Genomic DNA, 18925 nt, shown 5'->3' with positions numbered 1-18925 from the left:
ATTTTAAAAATATACTTAGATAAATAAGTTGTTCAAAAACACCTGTATATTAAAAAACTCACAAAAAAATATATTAATTCTTAGATTTCATCGGCAAACCAAACACATTTCATATACAAGTAACACATATTTTATGTCCAAAGAAAATCTAAATGATATTAATCTATTAAGCTCAACTAATAATTATATTTTATTTTGTTTTATATATATGAAATAAATGCATTTGTTGTTCATTTTGGTGCAAGTGGGTCCACGTAATGTTTATACCATCTACGATCCGCTCAAGATACATCACACTCAAACATTGCTTTCCAATAAAATACTATTCACTGTATTCGATATTCACACCTCCATCTCTCTCATCAGGATACCTTGCTCTTCTCTTGTCACCTCGAACTCCAAACCTCCACCCACCGTTCGCTAGGGTTTCTACTTTCACACACTCCCATTCTCTCTGTGTTTTTTCACCCTAACTTTTCAAAACTTCAATTTCAACTCCTCTTTTCATCTCCCCAGATCTCTCATTCATCTAACTTATCGTCTATTCTCGATCCACTTTTTACTTCTTTTTCAGATTTGAAGCTTACCGGTATCAGATTCTTGAGGTTTGTTCCGTTGTCCTCCATTGCAATCTCAGCGTTTTGTTTCTTGAACCATTAAATCTTGCGCATTTTTGCTTGATGATACATGAATTAATTTTGACTATTTATACTGATTTTGATGGTTATCAATTTTATAACCGATATGCGTTTTAACAAGTTTATTTCAATGTCTTACTATGCTATTCGATTTAAATTTCTTCATTTCTTCTGTGGCTTTCTAGGAGTATTAGATCTCTTGCTGTTTACAAATTACAACCACTATTTTTTCGCTGTGATTATAACATATAGTGCTAGAGGGTTAGTTTTGTAACTGTTGATGTTCTGCATTCTTCAATTCTGATGTAGAATAGTATCGTTTTTCTGTTTTCTTGCTATGCGTTACATCTTTTCACATTTTGATTGGCCGATATATGTGTCGGATGCTTTTCTGTTTCAGTGCTTATATCATAATCAGCTGTTACTTTCAGTAATTCGTATATTTGAATATAGAAAAAGATAATTTGGCATATAAACTATATGCACCTCTGTTACTTATCAGGAAATTTTGTATATTTTTGCTGCTTAATTTTATCTTCCGTTGCAGGAATTGGTTTATATCTGAACTGAATTAAAGACTTTGATATCATGACATACTTTTTATAAAGTAATGGGGTCTGGTACTTGTGAGATTGTGGAGTTAGAAGATGATCCTAAATCAAGTAACTTTTCCAAGAAAAATTACCAAAAAACAGCAAACGATAAAGGGAAAAAGCCTCAAGTGTACACTAAATCAATAGAAGATGATATCAACAAGCTCTTTGAGGCCATTAATGTCAGAACATCATTTCATGGCTTCACTTTAGATGAAACAGGTGCCAATACACCAAGAAGAAACCCATCAAAGAAACCAATGAGAATGAGTACATCATCTTCTTCTTCTTCAGCATACCCAGAACCCGTATCCCTAAAACAGGCACTCCGGCGACAATGCATTTCTCATGCATCGGAAATTGCCGCCATGAAAAGATCATCAAAGCCGCCAGGCTCTCCCGCCCTCTCAGACGCCGGAAAACCCTATATAACCACCATGTACAGGTCATCACTGCCGCCATCTCCCACCTTCTCTGACACCAGAAAACCAGATATAACCACCATGAAGCGGACATCAAAGCTTCCGGAGCCTCCTGCCACCACCCTTTCCAACTCCGGCAAGCCACCAAATGTCTACACCTCAGTTAAAGCAAGTGAAGAAAGCACATCCAGTTCTTCAAGAAAGATGCTTCTAGAACAACAAGATTCCAAAATGAAGTCAAAAACCAATCTTTCAAATTCTTTTCTTCAATCAACCACGAAAAAGCCAACAAAAAAAGACGAAACTACCCTTCGGATAAACGAGATTTTACGCGAACCAGAATCTAAGCCAAGTAAGCCTATAAATAAAGCAACCCTTAAGCTAAGGCGAAAAGGGAAATTAAAGAAACTTATCATGAAAAAGAAGTCCCCTTCAGTTCCCGAAACAAGCCATTTAGTATGCCAAAAATGTCAATGCGCTTTAACACCAAACGAACCCAACGGGTCGAACCACGGGTCGACCCAAACCGGATGCGGTCCAACCGGGTCGAGTCTTTACAACCCGAATTCAAAACATGGAGATAAATCAGAGTTCACCCAAAGTTCAAATAGCAGCATTGGTGAATACAGTAGTAGCACTAGCATTAGTGAAGAAAGCAATATGAGTAGGTGTAGCATCAACAACAAACCTCATATGTCAATGGATATGAAATGGCAAGCAATTCATCGTGTCATGAAACAAAACGGGTATTTAGGTTTGAGGAATTTTAGTCTTTTGAAAAAACTTGGATGTGGAGACATTGGAACAGTTTATTTAGCGGAATTAGTAGGGACAAATTGTCTTTTTGCTATTAAGGTTATGGATAACGAGTTTTTGGAAAGAAGGAAGAAGATGCCAAGAGCACATACGGAAAGAGAAATTTTGAGAATTTTGGATCATCCATTTTTACCCACTTTATACGCGCATTTTGTATCCGAGAATTTATCGTGTTTGGTTATGGAGTATTGCCCGGGTGGCGATCTTCATGTTCTTAGACAAAAACAACCCGATCGTTATTATAATGAGCAAGCAGCAAGGTATGCTAAATATGATATTGCCAATTTGCCATTTACTTTTGGAATAAATAATTGTAAAAGTATGTTGCCATTTACTTTTTATATTTCTTCCTATTTTCAGATTCTATGTTGCGGAAGTCCTTCTCGCGTTAGAATACCTACACATGCTTGGAATCGTATACCGCGATCTAAAACCGGAAAACATTTTAGTCCGAGAAGACGGACACATCATGCTAACCGATTTCGACCTCTCTCTTCGTTGCACTGTGAACCCGACTCTCCTCCAATCGGGTCCCACGGACCCACCACGGGTCTCGGGTCCATGTGCGGGGTCCAATTGCATCGACCCGTTTTGCCTAAAACCCACATGCCAAGTCTCGTGTTTCGCGTCTCACCGGGCCCACAAACCGAAACCGGACCTTAAAGCACATTACCCGCAACTTGTGGCGGAGCCGACGGAGGCGCGGTCAAATTCGTTTGTCGGGACCCACGAGTATTTGGCTCCGGAGATTATAAAGGGAGATGGGCATGGAAGTGCGGTTGATTGGTGGACATTTGGGGTGTTTTTGTTTGAGCTTTTGTATGGGAGGACACCGTTTAAGGGTTTAGGGAATGATGAGACGTTAGCGAATGTGGTTTTGGAAACTTTAAGGTTTCCGGAAACGCCGATTGTTAGTTTTCAGGCGAGGGATTTGATTAAAGGGTTGTTGGAGAAGTCGCCGGAAAATCGATTGGGGTCGCAGAGAGGGGCGGCGGAGATTAGGCGGCACCCATTTTTTGATGGGTTGAATTGGGCTTTGATACGGTGTGCGGTTCCGCCGGAGGTTCCGGAAGGTTGTGATGTTGGAGTGAGTAATAGCGTTGGTGGAGGGAACCTCCAATTTGAGCTGTTCTAGGCTTATCTTGTGCCTGATACAATGTATGTATAAGACATAATGTGTCTTGATGCGTAATTGTATTAGACATGATGTATCTTCTTTGCTGTAGTTTCTACTACATAATGTAAATGTGGTTGAAGATGCAACAAAATGGTTTATAGTTGATGATTAGTCAAGCATATAATAACCGCATATTCTATTCTTAGATAAATTTTTGCCAATTCCTTAAAAGCGTCTGTTCGTTATTCAAATTTAAACCAAGACAAAATGGCAAGAGAGAGAGAAAGAGAGAACAAATATAATGTGACTTTTTTTATGCAAGTACACAGCAATAACTGGCACATTGTTACTTTCTGTAGTATGCAGATTCAATAAACCATTTTTTGAGACTTTTTAAAAGTATTAGTTTTTACTTCTATAAAAGAAAATCAATTAAAGAAACAAATTTTTGTTTAAGAACACAAACTTGTAGGCGTTAATATAACAAAAGACTTGTAAATAATATAAAAGTTATTTCAATTAACTTTTTGTTTTTAATTTTTATTTACATGGAATTTTATATATTTTAAAAGTTACAATTATTTTTCTCAACTTCCAGCTTTTAATTTAGTGTTTTGATATGTAGATTAAGATTTGTCTTTATAATTGTAGTTGGTTCTAGTGATGGCCCGATGGGAGTGTTCGTGAATGGCATAATTTTTTTGGTGATAGAAACACAAATTCAGTTTGATACAGTCGGTCTAGTTTCTAATACTATTTATTATTTTATTTTTTTTAACACAATACACAAACAAATATTAATGGAAATATAAAATGTGAGGGGAAAAAAAAAATACAAAACTAATATATAGAATAGTTCACGTTACCATCAAAGTTCAAAATTTAACTTCAAATGTGGAATAAATCCAACTATTTAAAGCTCTTATTTGAAAACATACTACAATGCGTCAGTCACGATTCACACATTATGTGAGATGCAACAATCCCGTGACAATTTTTTTATTTAACTCACAAAATCAGTTTGCATATATCAGTTTATGCTAAATTATAAAATTCGTAAAAGTATTAATAAAGCTTTTGACCTTTTCTAGTTTTGTGTTTGAGCGATTTTAAATTTGTTCTTTTAGAAATGTGATCATAGAAAAAGTGAAACTTTTTGAATTTTCTGGTTTTTTTTTTTTTTTTTTTTTTTTTTTTTTTTTTTTTTTTTTTTTTTTATGACCAACGTTGGCAACTAAAATTTAGACAATATTACACAACTAGTCCTTGTAGTTAACCAAAGATCACAAAGTCAGTCCATGCTAATTTATTTTGACGTAGATAGTCTTTGTGGTTTGTAAAACTTGCGTGAAAAATCCTTATTGTTTACGTCATCCATTTTGAGCCGTTAGTGCATATCACATGCCGCACATATGGGGGTATTTTAGTCTTTTGACAATCCACGCTCATTTAATGGCACTTAGCTTAATTAAACAACCCCTAACCATTCAAACTCACATACCCCAAGAAAACCCTTTGTTTACATTCATCTCTAATCACCATCTACATGAGGATGAAATCCCTAATTATTTCCATCTTTCTTCTGAAATTGGGTTTAACAGCAAAAAAAAATGGTATTTTGCATGTAGAATTTATGTGGTCCTGATACGACTGAACCAGACCTTGAACAAGATTACAATAAGTTCTTGCACTTGGTACTTTGCATGTGAAATTTGTGTTTCTTTGGTTTGTATAATGAAAGCATGTTGATGTTTTTTTTTTCCCAGATGGTTCTCACACTTGGATCACTTTAAAGATATATCATAGTGAGTTTTTTACCAAGTATCCAGGAAGAAAGTACATTGAGGGAAGGTTGGAATGAAATGACATGATTAAAGAATTAGGGTATGGTCAGGATGCCACAATATACTACCATTATAGAATTCCTAATCTAGACTTAGATTTTAGATTGAAGGCACTTGGAATGATAAAGATGTTATTTCTAGGGCTCAATATGTCCTTACAAATAGAGTGTTTAATTTGTATGTTGAACATGGTCAAACTAGAGTCCAAACTTATTTCATGCCCTAACTAAAATGGTTATTGAGCAACTGCATGATGACTCTTCTCTTGAACTTAATAGGATTAGGCCTAAGAAGAAGGAAAATGGTTGTTGCAGCAATAAATTGGACATGAATGTCCCACCTAAAGAGTCATTTTTTTAGAGATATGTACAAGATGAGATGTATGATTACTCCATATTCCTAGTTCCTTTTTAGCCATCTTAACTTACTAAATATAGTATGACTGACAAAGAACATGATGTTACTAATTTGTATGTCCCTATACCAAAAGAAGCTCATGTTGTTAATGATTTGTATGTCCATGATTAAAGAGAAAGACGAGATAATTTTGATCCTTTTAGTGACATCAGAAATGAAAATATGGATGCGTATGAGAGAGAGGTTGAATATGATGAAGAAAATGGTCAAGAAGAGGAGGAATAATAGGACGAAAAAGAGGAGGAAGATCTGGATGATGGTGAGTACCTAGTAGACCCATAAGCACTTGTAGATGACTGTGATGTGGATACAATTGAATTTACTAAGTATTGTGGATGATGTTGAATGGTTTAGACAAGCACCAAGGACACATCAGAGTTAAACCAACATGGGGGATGAATTAGAGGTGATTAATAATGTTGAGTTTGAAAGTGTAGGATTTAAGGAAGACTAGGAAGGGGATGTTAAGAAAGTTGAACAAGAAAGTTCCATGTTCATATGGGGTACTTCATGTTAGATCATTTTTCGTAGGACAAGCTTTTAAAACAAAAAAAGATATGCACGGTCAAATAAAGTTTCTTTCAATCCACAGTAGGAGGGGCCCTACACATGGCGAAAAATAACAAACTGAGAATAAGAGTAAAGTGTAAATGGGTGGTTCCAGATTCCAGTGATGGGCCTTTATATTTCGTAAAGTCACATCCCATGGCAAAACAGTCTTTAACAAAATAGGTTCTTGTCCATTCGCAATTCATATTTCTAGTTGTACAGAAGAAGAGCCTTGGTTGGTGAAAACACTTATTAATGAGCATTTGTTCTTACAAAGAATAAATATGAAGGCATGTATGTAACGTCCGTAGATTCGGGCTAGTCAATTTAGAGGCAATAAATGTCGAAAATGACTTTTTGGCAAAATATTATTTAGAATAAATAATCTTAACCAAGCTGTAGAATATGTTACAAGGTTTCCTTATATATAAAGACCGCCGAAATCCGAGTTATAACGAAGAAGTTATGACCCGTCGAAGTTTCGCGATGGAACCGGCACAATACCGGGAAACGTAAATAGTGAATTTACGATAGAGAGAGATTTAGCCTTAGCGATCTAAACGAAAGTCATAGAATACGTTAAACCGAAAGCGTCCATAAAAAGAACGCCCAAATCTGACTTCGTATAGGGAAGTTATGATTTTTCGAAGTTTCGGATTAGCAGTGTACAGTCTGAAATTTGAACCTAAATGAGAATCGAAGATCTCGTTATTAGTAGCGTAACGATAAAAAGACAGACGGAAATGGAAATCGGATGAAGAAGTTATGAGATTTTAACGGATCAATCCTGTCCCGGCCTGTTAAAAATATAACTTTAAAAATAAAGTCAAAATTAGCCAACGGAGTCCAAACAAAAGTTGTAAAGTACGTCTCCACCTACGCGTGGATATAAATAACGTCAAAAACGGAGTTCGTATGAACGAGTTACAAATTATAATAGCATATTTACGTATTAAAATAAAGTATAAATCATATATACGTACACACACACACACACACATATATATATATATATATATATATATATATATATATATATATATATATATATATTGTAACGACCCGTTCCCGGTATGTTGATTTATTGGTAATTATAGTGAGTTTTTCAAGAGGGACTCGGCGAGTTCTAGCCTGACTCGCCGAGTAGGGTCGCGCCTGAGGGCACGCGTGAGCCGGGGACTCGGCGAGTCCATATCCCTGACTCGGCGAGTCCATCTGTCTAGGTGAAACCCTAAATTCCCCGGGTTGCCCACTATTTAAACCACCTTATAGCCCCCATCCTCGCCTCCCTCACCCTGAGAACGCAGTGTTAGAACCCTAAACCTCCCTTGAAGAGCTTATATGTGTTTTGGAGCCATTTTGTGAAGGTGTGAAGAAGGAGAAGAAGGAAGAAGCAAGGAGAAGTGTTGTAGTGCAAAGATCCAAGGCCAAATCAGAGTTAATTGAGGTATTTTCGGAGTTCCATCTTGTTATACGCTTTAAACTTCCATTAGAGCTCTCCTAAGAGCTAGTTGATGCTTGTTCCAAGCCTTATGTTTGCATGAATGTCTTAATAAGCCGAAATAGCTATGGATCTGAATGTTGGGGTGTTGTAGAGCCCAGATCTACTGTCTTTTTGGAGTTATATTGCATGATAACCATAGATCTATCCATTTTGTGCATCTTTTAGCCTTATTTCCCTTATTCATGAGGTTGTACACATAAAGTTGGAAACTTTACGTGGTAAATCAGCTTATTGGACTCAGATCTATCAATTGTATGCATTGGATTCAAACAAAATCAAGTAAAAATCAGTTGCATGGCGGCAACTCGGCGAGTCGGAAGAATGACTCGACGAGTTGGGTCGCGAGTCCCGAGTTCTTCAGTTTTATCAGTGTCGAGTGGACGAGGTGATTTAGGGAGTGGACTCAACGAGTTGAGGGTAAACTCAGTGATGGGGGGGACTCGGCGAGTTGTTCATCAACTCGGCGAGTCCAAGGCAATCTTCTTAAAGATCAAGAACAACTCGTCGAGTTTGTTCATCAACTCGGCGAGTCGGATGAAGATTGTCTGAGTTCTTGGATCAAGAGGGTACTCGTCGAGTCGATGCCAGACTCGATGAGTAGCAGTGAGTAAGAGTGAAAAGTGAGAGTGGGACTCGGCGAGTTGGGTGGCCCAACTCGGCGAGTCAGCCCAAAAGATAATTGACTTTGACCAAGGGTAAAAGAGTCATTTTACCCCAAGCGCAGTGTTTAGTATTTGATTGAGTGTGTTTATGGACTTGTAGCCGAGGAGATTCAGGAGCAGCCGCCGTTAGCTTTCCGAGCCACACACTCAGCAGCCAACTTACGAGGTGAGTTTCCTTCCAGTAGGAACGGGTCTAAGGCCACAATGCCAGCACGTTCAGTTAGCAGTAGCTTCCGGATTTAGGACCGATGCAGTAGTTAGTATGTTCGATGCCTTCGTGGCTCGAACAGGATTTATGTGCTATGTTTTATGTGTTAAGTATTATGTGTTCCGGGCCACGGCCCGATGTAGCATGTCGTATATGTGTTATGCTAGTTGATGTGTTATGCTATGCCATGTTCAGCCAGTCAGTTCCGGACTTCGGTCCGATGCAGTTAGTTCCGGACTTCGGTCCGATGCAGGGGACAAGGTCCCAGTCAGTTCCGGACTTCGGTCCGATGCAGTTAGTTCCGGACTTCGGTCCGATGTAGGGGACAAGGTCCCAGTCAGTTCCGGACTTCGGTCCGATGCAGTTAGTTCCGGACTTCGGTCCGATGCAGGGGACAAGGTCCCAGTCAATTCCGGACTTCGGTCCGATGCAGTTAGTTCCGGACTTCGGTCCGATGCAGGGGACAAGGTCCCAGTCAGTTCCGGACTTCGGTCCGATGCAGTTTCCGGGCTTCGGCCCGATGCAGTGGGCAAGGCCCAATATGTGTTTATATGTTACTGTATGGTATGTGGTAGTTTGGGGGAGCTCACTAAGCTTCGTGCTTACAGTTTCAGTTTGGTTTCAGGTACTTCCGCAAGCAAAGGGAAGAGCTCGGGGTGACAGCATCGCACATACCACAGCATAGCTTTTATCCTGGGGATGTCTTTTGATGTTTGGATTGATGTTGTATGATACAGTTTTCCGCACAATATTTTGTTCTGTTTTGGGGATACATCGCGTATGTTTTATGTTATGATACTTATATTATGGTTTTGATTATATTGAAAAATGAAAATTTTTGGGTCGTGTTTTTGGGTCGTTTCAAGTTGGTATCAGAGCCCTGGTTTGAGGGATTCGGATACACTTCCGGGTGTATCTGAACTCAAACTAAGGGAAATAAAAGATTTTAGTAAAATAAAAATGTTTTACAAAAAGAATTTTGAAAGCACTTGGAAAGAAAGAATTGTTTTTAACAAGATAGAGGTGTGTGCATGCGGTCAGCCGAGCTCAAGTAAGTACTCCCAAATTACCCATACAAGTTATTTGTTCAGTTTCAGTTTCAGTAGAACAGCATGCTAGTATAGGGCTAAGGATCTAGGAGAATGCCTTATGTGCCTGCTTATGTGTTACAGCTTTATGAGTATTGCATGCTAGAATTGAGTAGACAGCAGTAGGATAGCCTGTTTAGGTTATGCCTGATAGTATGAGCTTAGCATCCTATGCTAGTGCAGTTTCTTGTTATAAGAATAGTTTTGCCTGAGTCTATTTTTCCTTTGTCCGAATGCTTCTTGCTTCGTGCTTGGTGGGGTTCTGAGTACTGGGAGTTAGCCATTAGGTGAACACGTCACACCACATGTAATCAGGTTTGAATAATCCCAGAGTGCTGGAACTGGCCCTATTGCGCAGCTCTTGTTTGAGTCCAACCGTTGTAGGGACGGATCTTTTACTTGAAGGATTATCTGATCCTCATCACATGTGATGGTGTTTAGGTGGTGGCTAGCTGGCATTATGAGGAGACCTACAGCAGCTGAGGACCAGTCGTGTTGAGCTTGAGGTTTCTCTAGGGCAAGCCTAGGATGAGAGTAGCAGAGAATAGCAGCGGTAGAAGTGACTTGGTGGAGTCAAGGCAGTTCTTGAGGAAAGTACGGATAGATGTGGAAGGTAGTAGGGGCCCATACTACTGAAAGCAGAGGATCCGTACTCGAATCAAGGAAGGCCAAGACAAGACCAGGAAGCTAGTAGTAGTATCATGATCCCTTGAGATATTTCAGTGTTCTGATGTGGTTATGATATGTTTCAGAATGGTAGTTTTGCGTCCGAGACCAGCAGTCGGCAGCTCAGATGCCGGAGGGGGATCAGGATCGGGATCAGGCCCGGAGGTCGGGCAGATGGATGAGCAGACTAGAGAGTTCCTTTCTTCTGAGGTTACCCGCATCATACTGGAGCAGACTCCTGTGATCTTTGGTTCGATCAAGGAGGGTATTTTAGAGCTGAGGGATGATAGATTGAGTACTTTCCGTGCTGAGATGGCGGCCGTGATGGGGTCGCGCACACTTACGTTCAGGGAGTTCAGGGCATGCGGGGCTCCAGACTATCATGGGGCGCGGGACCCTATAGCGAGTACTAGATGGTTGGCGGACGTGGCCAACACTTTCCGCACTAGCAGGTGTCCCGAGGGGGACAAGGTCAGATTGGCGTCCTGTCTTCTGAAGGACAGGGCACGGGATTGGTGGGAGGAGGTCGGACATGCCATCGGGGATGATGCGGCATTGGATGCCATGACCTGGGCTGATTTCTCTACCAGGTTCAGGGCGGAGTTTGCACCAGTCATTGAGGTGCAACAGTTAGCTAGGGAGTTTCAGAACCTTACCCAGACTACAGAGACAGTGGCGGAGATCACCGCCAAGTTCAGGGAGAGGGCCCTTCTTGTTCCTCAGTATGCAGCCGATGAGGAGATGAAGAAGGCCCGTTATCATGAGATGTTGCGGAGTGACATCCGCATGTTTGTGAGCCGGTCCAGTTGTAAAACGCTGGACGACATGATTGCTAGAGCTAGAGAGAGGGAGATTGATCTCGAGATGGAGAAGAAGAGGAAACCGGAGGCGGTTTCGGGTTCAGGCAGTGTGGGCAAAAAGCCCAAGGTTTCAGATCACAGGTCTAGGGGTCAGCAGAGCCACGGTCGGTGTGGCAAGTGTGGGAGATTGCACGAGGGGGCGTGCAAGGCAGGGAGTTCCGGCTGCTACAAGTACGGTCGGACTGGGCATTTGAGTAGGGATTGTACGGCCCCTGCTACTACGGTTACAGCATCAGATCTGATTTGCTTTCAGTGCAATCAGAGGGGACATAAAAGGTCCCAGTGTCCCAGTTTAGCTGCAGCAGGGAAGGTGGTTGCACCTGCCCCTGCCACCTTGAGGATTACGGATGGCCGGCAGGGCCGATCTGATGCGCCAGTGGCGAAGAGCAGGGCATTTCAGATGACAGCAAAAGAGGCGCGAGCGACTCCTGATGTGGTGATGGGTATGTATCCTTCCTCCATCTCTTAATTGTTATAATATCGTTTGAATATTACTTGATGATATGTTTTATTTAGGGTTGTTCTCGGTGAACGACATTTCTGCTTTGGTATTGTTCAATTCGGGGGCTACCCGATCATTTGTATCGCTTGCGCTTAGCAAGAGATTTAGCAGAGCTCCAGGGGAGCTGGATTGTCCACTAGAGGTTGAGATAGCAGATGATAGGACCGTGAGGGTCGGCAGAGTACATAGAGGGTGTTCCCTTCAGATATTTGATGAGCAGTTTTCAGTGGACCTGGTTCCTATTCCCCTGCGTGGGAATAAAGTTATTGTGGGCATGGATTGGCTGAGCCCCAATGGGGCGGTGATTGATTGTGAGCTTCAGCTAGTGAGGGTTCGCACTCCCAGTGGGGGAGAGATAGTGATTCAGGGTGAGAGGCCCCAGCGAGGACCGATCTTTTGTTCCGCCGCAAGGGCGAGGCGCTATGTTCAGCAGGGTTGCGCCGGTTTTGTAGCTTACGTCTTGGATGCCTGGGAGAAGGGCAAGACGACGATTGATGATGTTCCTATTGTTCGTGACTACCCGGATGTGTTTCCCAAGGATTTGCCGGGGATACCTCCAGAGAGGCAGGTTGAGTTCAGGATCGACCTAGTTCCTGGTGCGGCTCCGATAGCCAAAGCACCGTATCGACTAGCTCCCCCTGAGATGCAGGAGTTGTCTACACAGCTTCAGGAGCTGTTAGACAAGGGTTTCATTCGGCCGAGCAGTTCGCCTTGGGGAGCGTCGATCGTATTTGTGAGGAAGAAGGATGGGTCGCATCGTATGTGCATTGATTATCGGGAGTTGAACAAAGTAACGGTGAAGAACCGTTACCCACTTCCGAGGATAGATGACTTGTTTGATCAGCTTCAGGGAGCGTCTTGGTTCTCCAAGATCGATCTACGCTCCGGTTATCATCAGATGAGGGTTAGAGATGAGGATGTACAGAAGACTGCTTTCAGGACCCGGTATGGTCATTATGAGTTCGTGGTGATGCCATTTGGGCTCACCAATGCCCCAGCCGCATTCATGGATCTCATGAACCGCGTGTGCAGACCGATGCTGGATTGGTCGGTGATAGTGTTTATAGATGACATCTTGGTGTATTCCAAGACACAGGGGCAGCACGAGGAGCACCTGCGGGAGGTGTTGGAGACTTTGAGGAGGGAGAGACTTTTCGCAAAGTTCTCCAAGTGTGAGTTCTGGTTGCACGAGGTGCAGTTTCTTGGTCATCTCGTCAACCAGAAGGGTATTTTGGTAGATCCGGCCAAAATTGAGGCCGTGATGCAGTGGGAGGTCCCGAGGTTTCCATCTGAGATTCAGAGCTTCCTGGGGTTGGCAGGGTATTATCGGAGATTTATTCAGGACTTCTCCAAGATAGCAGTGCCGCTCACCCGGCTAACCAAGAAGTTGGTGGTTTTTCGTTGGGGGCCTGAGCAGCAGGCGGCATTCGAGACTCTTAGGCAGAGATTGTGCGAGGCTCCGATCCTTACCTTGCCAAAGGGAGTAGAGGATTTCGTAGTCTATTGTGATGCTTCGATCACAGGTATGGGAGCAGTATTGATGCAGCGAGGCCATGTGGTAGCTTATGCCTCGAGACAGTTGAAGCCTCACGAGGCTAATTATCCTACCCACGATTTGGAGCTGGGGGCAGTTGTGTTTGCCCTCAAGATTTGGAGACATTACCTTTATGGGGTCCGCTGTACTATTTACACGGATCAAAAGAGTTTGCGATATCTTATGGATCAGCCGAGTTTGAACATGAGACAGAGGAGATGGTTAGACGTGCTGAAGGACTATGACTGTGAGATCCTTTATCATCCATGGAAGGCCAATGTGGTGGCCGACGCCCTGAGCCGCAAGGTGTCGACGGCCCCTATCAGAGATCTGTGTATGAGGATGACAGTGATCACTCCGTTGTTGGAGCGGATCAAGGAGGCTCAGATGGAGGGCCTCAAGGAGGAGAGGCAGAAGTGCGAGAGGATAGTGGGCCGGGTAGCTTCGTTTGATTACGACAGTCGGGGTTTGTTGATGCTTCATGGTAGGGTGTGGGTACCGTACTGGGGTGGGGTACGGCAAGTATTGATGGACGAGGCTCATAAGTCTCGATTTTCTATCCACCCAGGAGCGACGAAGATGTATCGAGATCTTCGACCTGATTATTGGTGGCCCTGCATGAAGCGAGATGTCGCTTGGTATGTGGAGAGATGTTTGACCTGCCGGAAGGTCAAGGCGGAGCACCAGAGACCTCACGACAAGATGCAGCCGTTAGACATTCCCGGGTGGAAATGGGAGGATATCACCATGTATTTTGTCACCAAACTCCCCAGGACCGCACGCGGGGTGGACTCGATATGGGTAGTAGTGGATCGGTTGACGAAGAGTGCCCATTTTATTCCGATTCAGGAGAGTATATCGGCGGAAAAGTTAGCCGATATCTATGTGCGAGAGATTGTGGCACGTCATGGAGTGCCGGTATCGGTGGTGTCGGACCGAGATGTTCGTTTCACGTCCAGATTCTGGAAGCGATTCCATGACGAGATGGGTACTCGTCTCCATTTCAGCACCGCTTTTCATCCTCAGACTGACGGGCAGAGCGAGAGGACGATTCAGACTCTTGAGGACATGCTTAGGGCATGTGTTCTAGATTTTGGGGGCAGTTGGGATACGTATCTTCCGTTAGCGGAATTCTCGTATAACAACAGTTATCATGCGAGTATTGATCGACCTCCTTTTGAGATGTTATATGGCAGGAAGTGCAGGACCCCGATTTGTTGGGGCGAGGTCGGTCAGCGAGTTATAGGGAGCACCGAAGTGGTGCTCAAGACGACGGAATTGATCCAGCAGGTCCGTAGTAGGCTGCAGACTGCGCAAAGTCGGCAGAAGAGTTACCCCGACAGGAGGCGTTCGGACTTGGAGTTCCAGGTGGGAGATATGGTTCTTCTGAAAGTCTCACCTTGGAAAGGTGTCATCAGGTTCCGGAAGAGGGGCAAATTGGGCCTCAGATTTATTGGTCCTTTCAGGGTTTTGGCCCGGGTGGGTCGGGTTGCTTATCGGTTAGATCTCCCTGAGGAGCTTAGTCAGATACACAACACCTTCCACGTGTCGCAGTTGAGGAAGTGTTTGGTGGATGAGACAGCAGTCGTTCCCTTAGAGAACATTCAGGTTGATAGCGGCCTAAATTATATCGAAAAGCCGGTCGCGATTCTGGAACGGAAGACCAAGACCTTGAGGAACAAGGTAATTCAGCTAGTAAAGGTGCAGTGGCAGCACCGGAAGGGGTCTGAATGGACGTGGGAGGCTGAAGAGGAAATAAGAGCGCACTACCCGGAGTTATTTGCAGATCCAGCCGTAGCAGACTTCGAGGACGAAGTCTGAGACAAGTGGGGGAGAATTGTAACGACCCGTTCCCGGTATGTTGATTTATTGGTAATTATAGTGAGTTTTTCAAGAGGGACTCGGCGAGTTCTAGCCTGACTCGCCGAGTAGGGTCGCGCCTGAGGGCACGCGTGAGCCGGGGACTCGGCGAGTCCATATCCCTGACTCGGCGAGTCCATCTGTCTGGGTGAAACCCTAAATTCCCCGGGTTGCCCACTATTTAAACCACCTTATAGCTCCCATCCTCGCCTCCCTCACCCTGAGAACGCAGTGTTAGAACCCTAAACCTCCCTTGAAGAGCTTATATGTGTTTTGGAGCCATTTTGTGAAGGTGTGAAGAAGGAGAAGAAGGAAGAAGCAAGGAGAAGTGTTGTAGTGCAAAGATCCAAGGCCAAATCAGAGTTAATTGAGGTATTTTCGGAGTTCCATCTTGTTATACGCTTTAAACTTCCATTAGAGCTCTCCTAAGAGCTAGTTGATGCTTGTTCCAAGCCTTATGTTTGCATGAATGTCTTAATAAGCCGAAATAGCTATGGATCTGAATGTTGGGGTGTTGTAGAGCCCAGATCTACTGTCTTTTTGGAGTTATATTGCATGATAACCATAGATCTATCCATTTTGTGCATCTTTTAGCCTTATTTCCCTTATTCATGAGGTTGTACACGTAAAGTTGGAAACTTTACGTGGTAAATCAGCTTATTGGACTCAGATCTATCAATTGTATGCATTGGATTCAAACAAAATCAAGTAAAAATCAGTTGCATGGCGGCAACTCGGCGAGTCGGAAGAATGACTCGACGAGTTGGGTCGCGAGTCCCGAGTTCTTCAGTTTTATCAGTGTCGAGTGGACGAGGTGAGTTAGGGAGTGGACTCAACGAGTTGAGGGTAAACTCAGTGATGGGGGGGACTCGGCGAGTTGTTCATCAACTCGGCGAGTCCAAGGCAATCTTCTTAAAGATCAAGAACAACTCGTCAAGTTTGTTCATCAACTCGGCGAGTCGGATGAAGATTGTCTGAGTTCTTGGATCAAGAGGGTACTCGTCGAGTCGATGCCAGACTCGACGAGTAGCAGTGAGTAAGAGTGAAAAGTGAGAGTGGGACTCGGTGAGTTGGGTGGCCCAACTCGGCGAGTCAGCCCAAAAGATAATTGACTTTGACCGAGGGTAAAAGAGTCATTTTACCCCAAGCGCAGTGTTTAGTATTTGATTGAGTGTGTTTATGGACTTGTAGCCGAGGAGATTCAGGAGCAGCCGCCGTTAGCTTTCCGAACCACACACTCAGCAGCCAGCTTACGAGGTGAGTTTCCTTCCAGTAGGAACGGGTCTAAGGCCACAATGCCAGCCCGTTCAGTTAGCAGTAGCTTCCGGATTTAGGTCCGATGCAGTAGTTAGTATGTTCGATGCCTTCGTGGCTCGAACAGGATTTATGTGCTATGTTTTATGTGTTAAGTATTATGTGTTCCGGGCCACGGCCCGATGTAGCATGTCGTATATGTGTTATGCTAGTTGATGTGTTATGCTATGCCATGTTCAGCCAGTTAGTTCCGGACTTCGGTCCGATGCAGTTAGTTCCGGACTTCGGTCCGATGCAGGGGACAAGGTCCCAGTCAGTTCCGGACTTCGGTCCGATGCAGTTAGTTCCGGACTTCGGTCCGATGCAGGGGACAAGGTCCCAGTCAGTTCTGGACTTCGGTCCGATGCAGTTAGTTCCGGACTTCGGTCCGATGCAGGGGACAAGGTCCCAGTCAATTCCGGACTTCGGTCCGATGCAGTTAGTTCCGGACTTCGGTCCGATGCAGGGGACAAGGTCCCAGTCAGTTCCGGACTTCGGTCCGATGCAGTTTCCGGGCTTCGGCCCGATGCAGTGGGCAAGGCCCAATATGTGTTTATATGTTACTATATGGTATGTGGTAGTTTGGGGGAGCTCACTAAGCTTCGTGCTTACAGTTTCAGTTTGGTTTCAGGTACTTCCGCAAGCAAAGGGAAGAGCTCGGGGTGACAGAATCGCACACACCACAGCATAGCTTTTATCCTGGGGATGTCTTTTGATGTTTGGATTGATGTTGTATGATACAGTTTTCCGCACAATATTTTGTTATGTTTTGGGGATACATCACGTATGTTTTATGTTATGATACTTATATTATGGTTTTGATTATATTGAAAAACGAAAATTTTTGGGTCGTGTTTTTGGGTCGTTTCATATATATATATATATATATATATATATATATATATATATATATATATATATATATATATATATATATATATATATATATATATATATATCATTAGAAAGGTATCGCCGATGCGGTCATTATAAGACTAATGTTGATTTCTTTCGACATTAGTTTAGTACAAATATCGTTAAATCTATTTAAAATAGTATTATAAAGGGGTATTTAGTTGTTTATATAACTAAAATGTCATTAAGTAATTATAGAGGGTAGTTTTTGAAAATTTAATTAGTATAAATAAGAGCCTTGGGCTCTTATATTTCTTGCACCATTCTCTTGATTAAAGAGTCTTTCTCTCCTTATCCCCCGAGCATTTCGGTCCCTCGTGATTCGACTTCTCTTTCTGTAGTTTTAGTATAGTAAGATGAGCGCTGAAGCGCTGCACGAATCTTTCTTAGAAAGATTTAGCGACGAAGTTCTGCCCCTGCAAAGCCCGACTCCTAGCTAAAATCTTCTTGTAAGTAAGTTATGCTTACCCTATTTTAAATATAGTTTATATTTAAAATTAGTATTGTTATTATAAATTTATAATAAATATTTGAGCTATTATTATGACTTATATAAGTGTCATTATAATATCTTTTTAACTACTCGCGGTACGGGGAATCTGGTTTAAAGGGCCGCATAGGGTTGTTGGATTTTGGAAGTGCTATATGCCAAAATGGTCCTATCCGCCGGTGTTTTATGTCTGACCTCTGTCTGTACATAGTGGTTGGAAAGTATTGTTTAAACGCTTATATAATAATAATAATATGACTAATAATTAGTCACGGTAAATATTAGATTAAAATCTAGTGATAATAATACTAGGTTTCGTCGAAGGAAATTATTTTAAAGTAAACGAAGCGCTGTCCGAATACCGAGTCACCACCTTCTCATTTGAGTGCATAGTCACTTTCATCTTACACATAGATATGAAGTATTTTATATAAACTACATGCTATGTGTGCATATTATCTGAATACTTGCTGAAAGGACCTTAGATCAATCGATTTATCAAACAATAACTTTAATAAGAACAGAACAATGAAGTATCACAAAGAACTTTCACTAAGAATGATAATCTCACAAAGAGATTATTGTTCGCACAAAGCGGCTATTAGGGTTTGTGAAAGACAACCTCTTCACAAACCTGTACAAAAGACTATATAGAACTATTATAGACAATCCCTACAAATCAGGGATGTTCCAGCTAACTAATATATGATAACCATGGAAACAAGATAAATACTAAATCTGTTACATTAAAAAGATATACACTGAACAACTTGTATGCTGACGCTGATGCTGAGGCTGGATTACATGCTGATGTTGAGTGATCAGTTTCAAACATCATCATATTATAAGGTTCGACCTTACAATAATATGATGATGTTCAAAACAACAACTAAAAAAGAATACCTCTGGACAAAAATTCTTCATACTCAGCCTCAGCTTCTACTTTC

The 18925-nt window shown here is 42.4% G+C and overlaps 1 protein-coding gene across 1 annotated transcript; it reads left to right on the top strand.

Moving 5' to 3' along the window:
* Positions 1-296: 296 nt before the first annotated feature.
* Positions 297-3757, top strand: LOC145000165 (serine/threonine-protein kinase D6PKL1-like). The gene is made up of 3 exons (XM_078959357.1): positions 297-605; positions 1186-2729; positions 2830-3757. The coding sequence occupies exons 2-3, from the start codon at positions 1249-1251 to the stop codon at positions 3602-3604; spliced, it is 2256 nt and encodes a 751-aa protein (XP_078815483.1). The 5' UTR covers positions 297-605; positions 1186-1248; the 3' UTR covers positions 3605-3757.
* The last annotated feature ends 15168 nt before the right edge of the window (positions 3758-18925 follow it).

The sequence above is a fragment of the Lactuca saligna genome, chromosome 6, assembly GCF_052625555.1.
Source record: "Lactuca saligna cultivar CGN05327 chromosome 6, ASM5262555v1, whole genome shotgun sequence".
NCBI lineage: Eukaryota > Viridiplantae > Streptophyta > Magnoliopsida > Asterales > Asteraceae > Lactuca > Lactuca saligna.
This window is presented reverse-complemented; position numbering and strand designations above follow the sequence as displayed.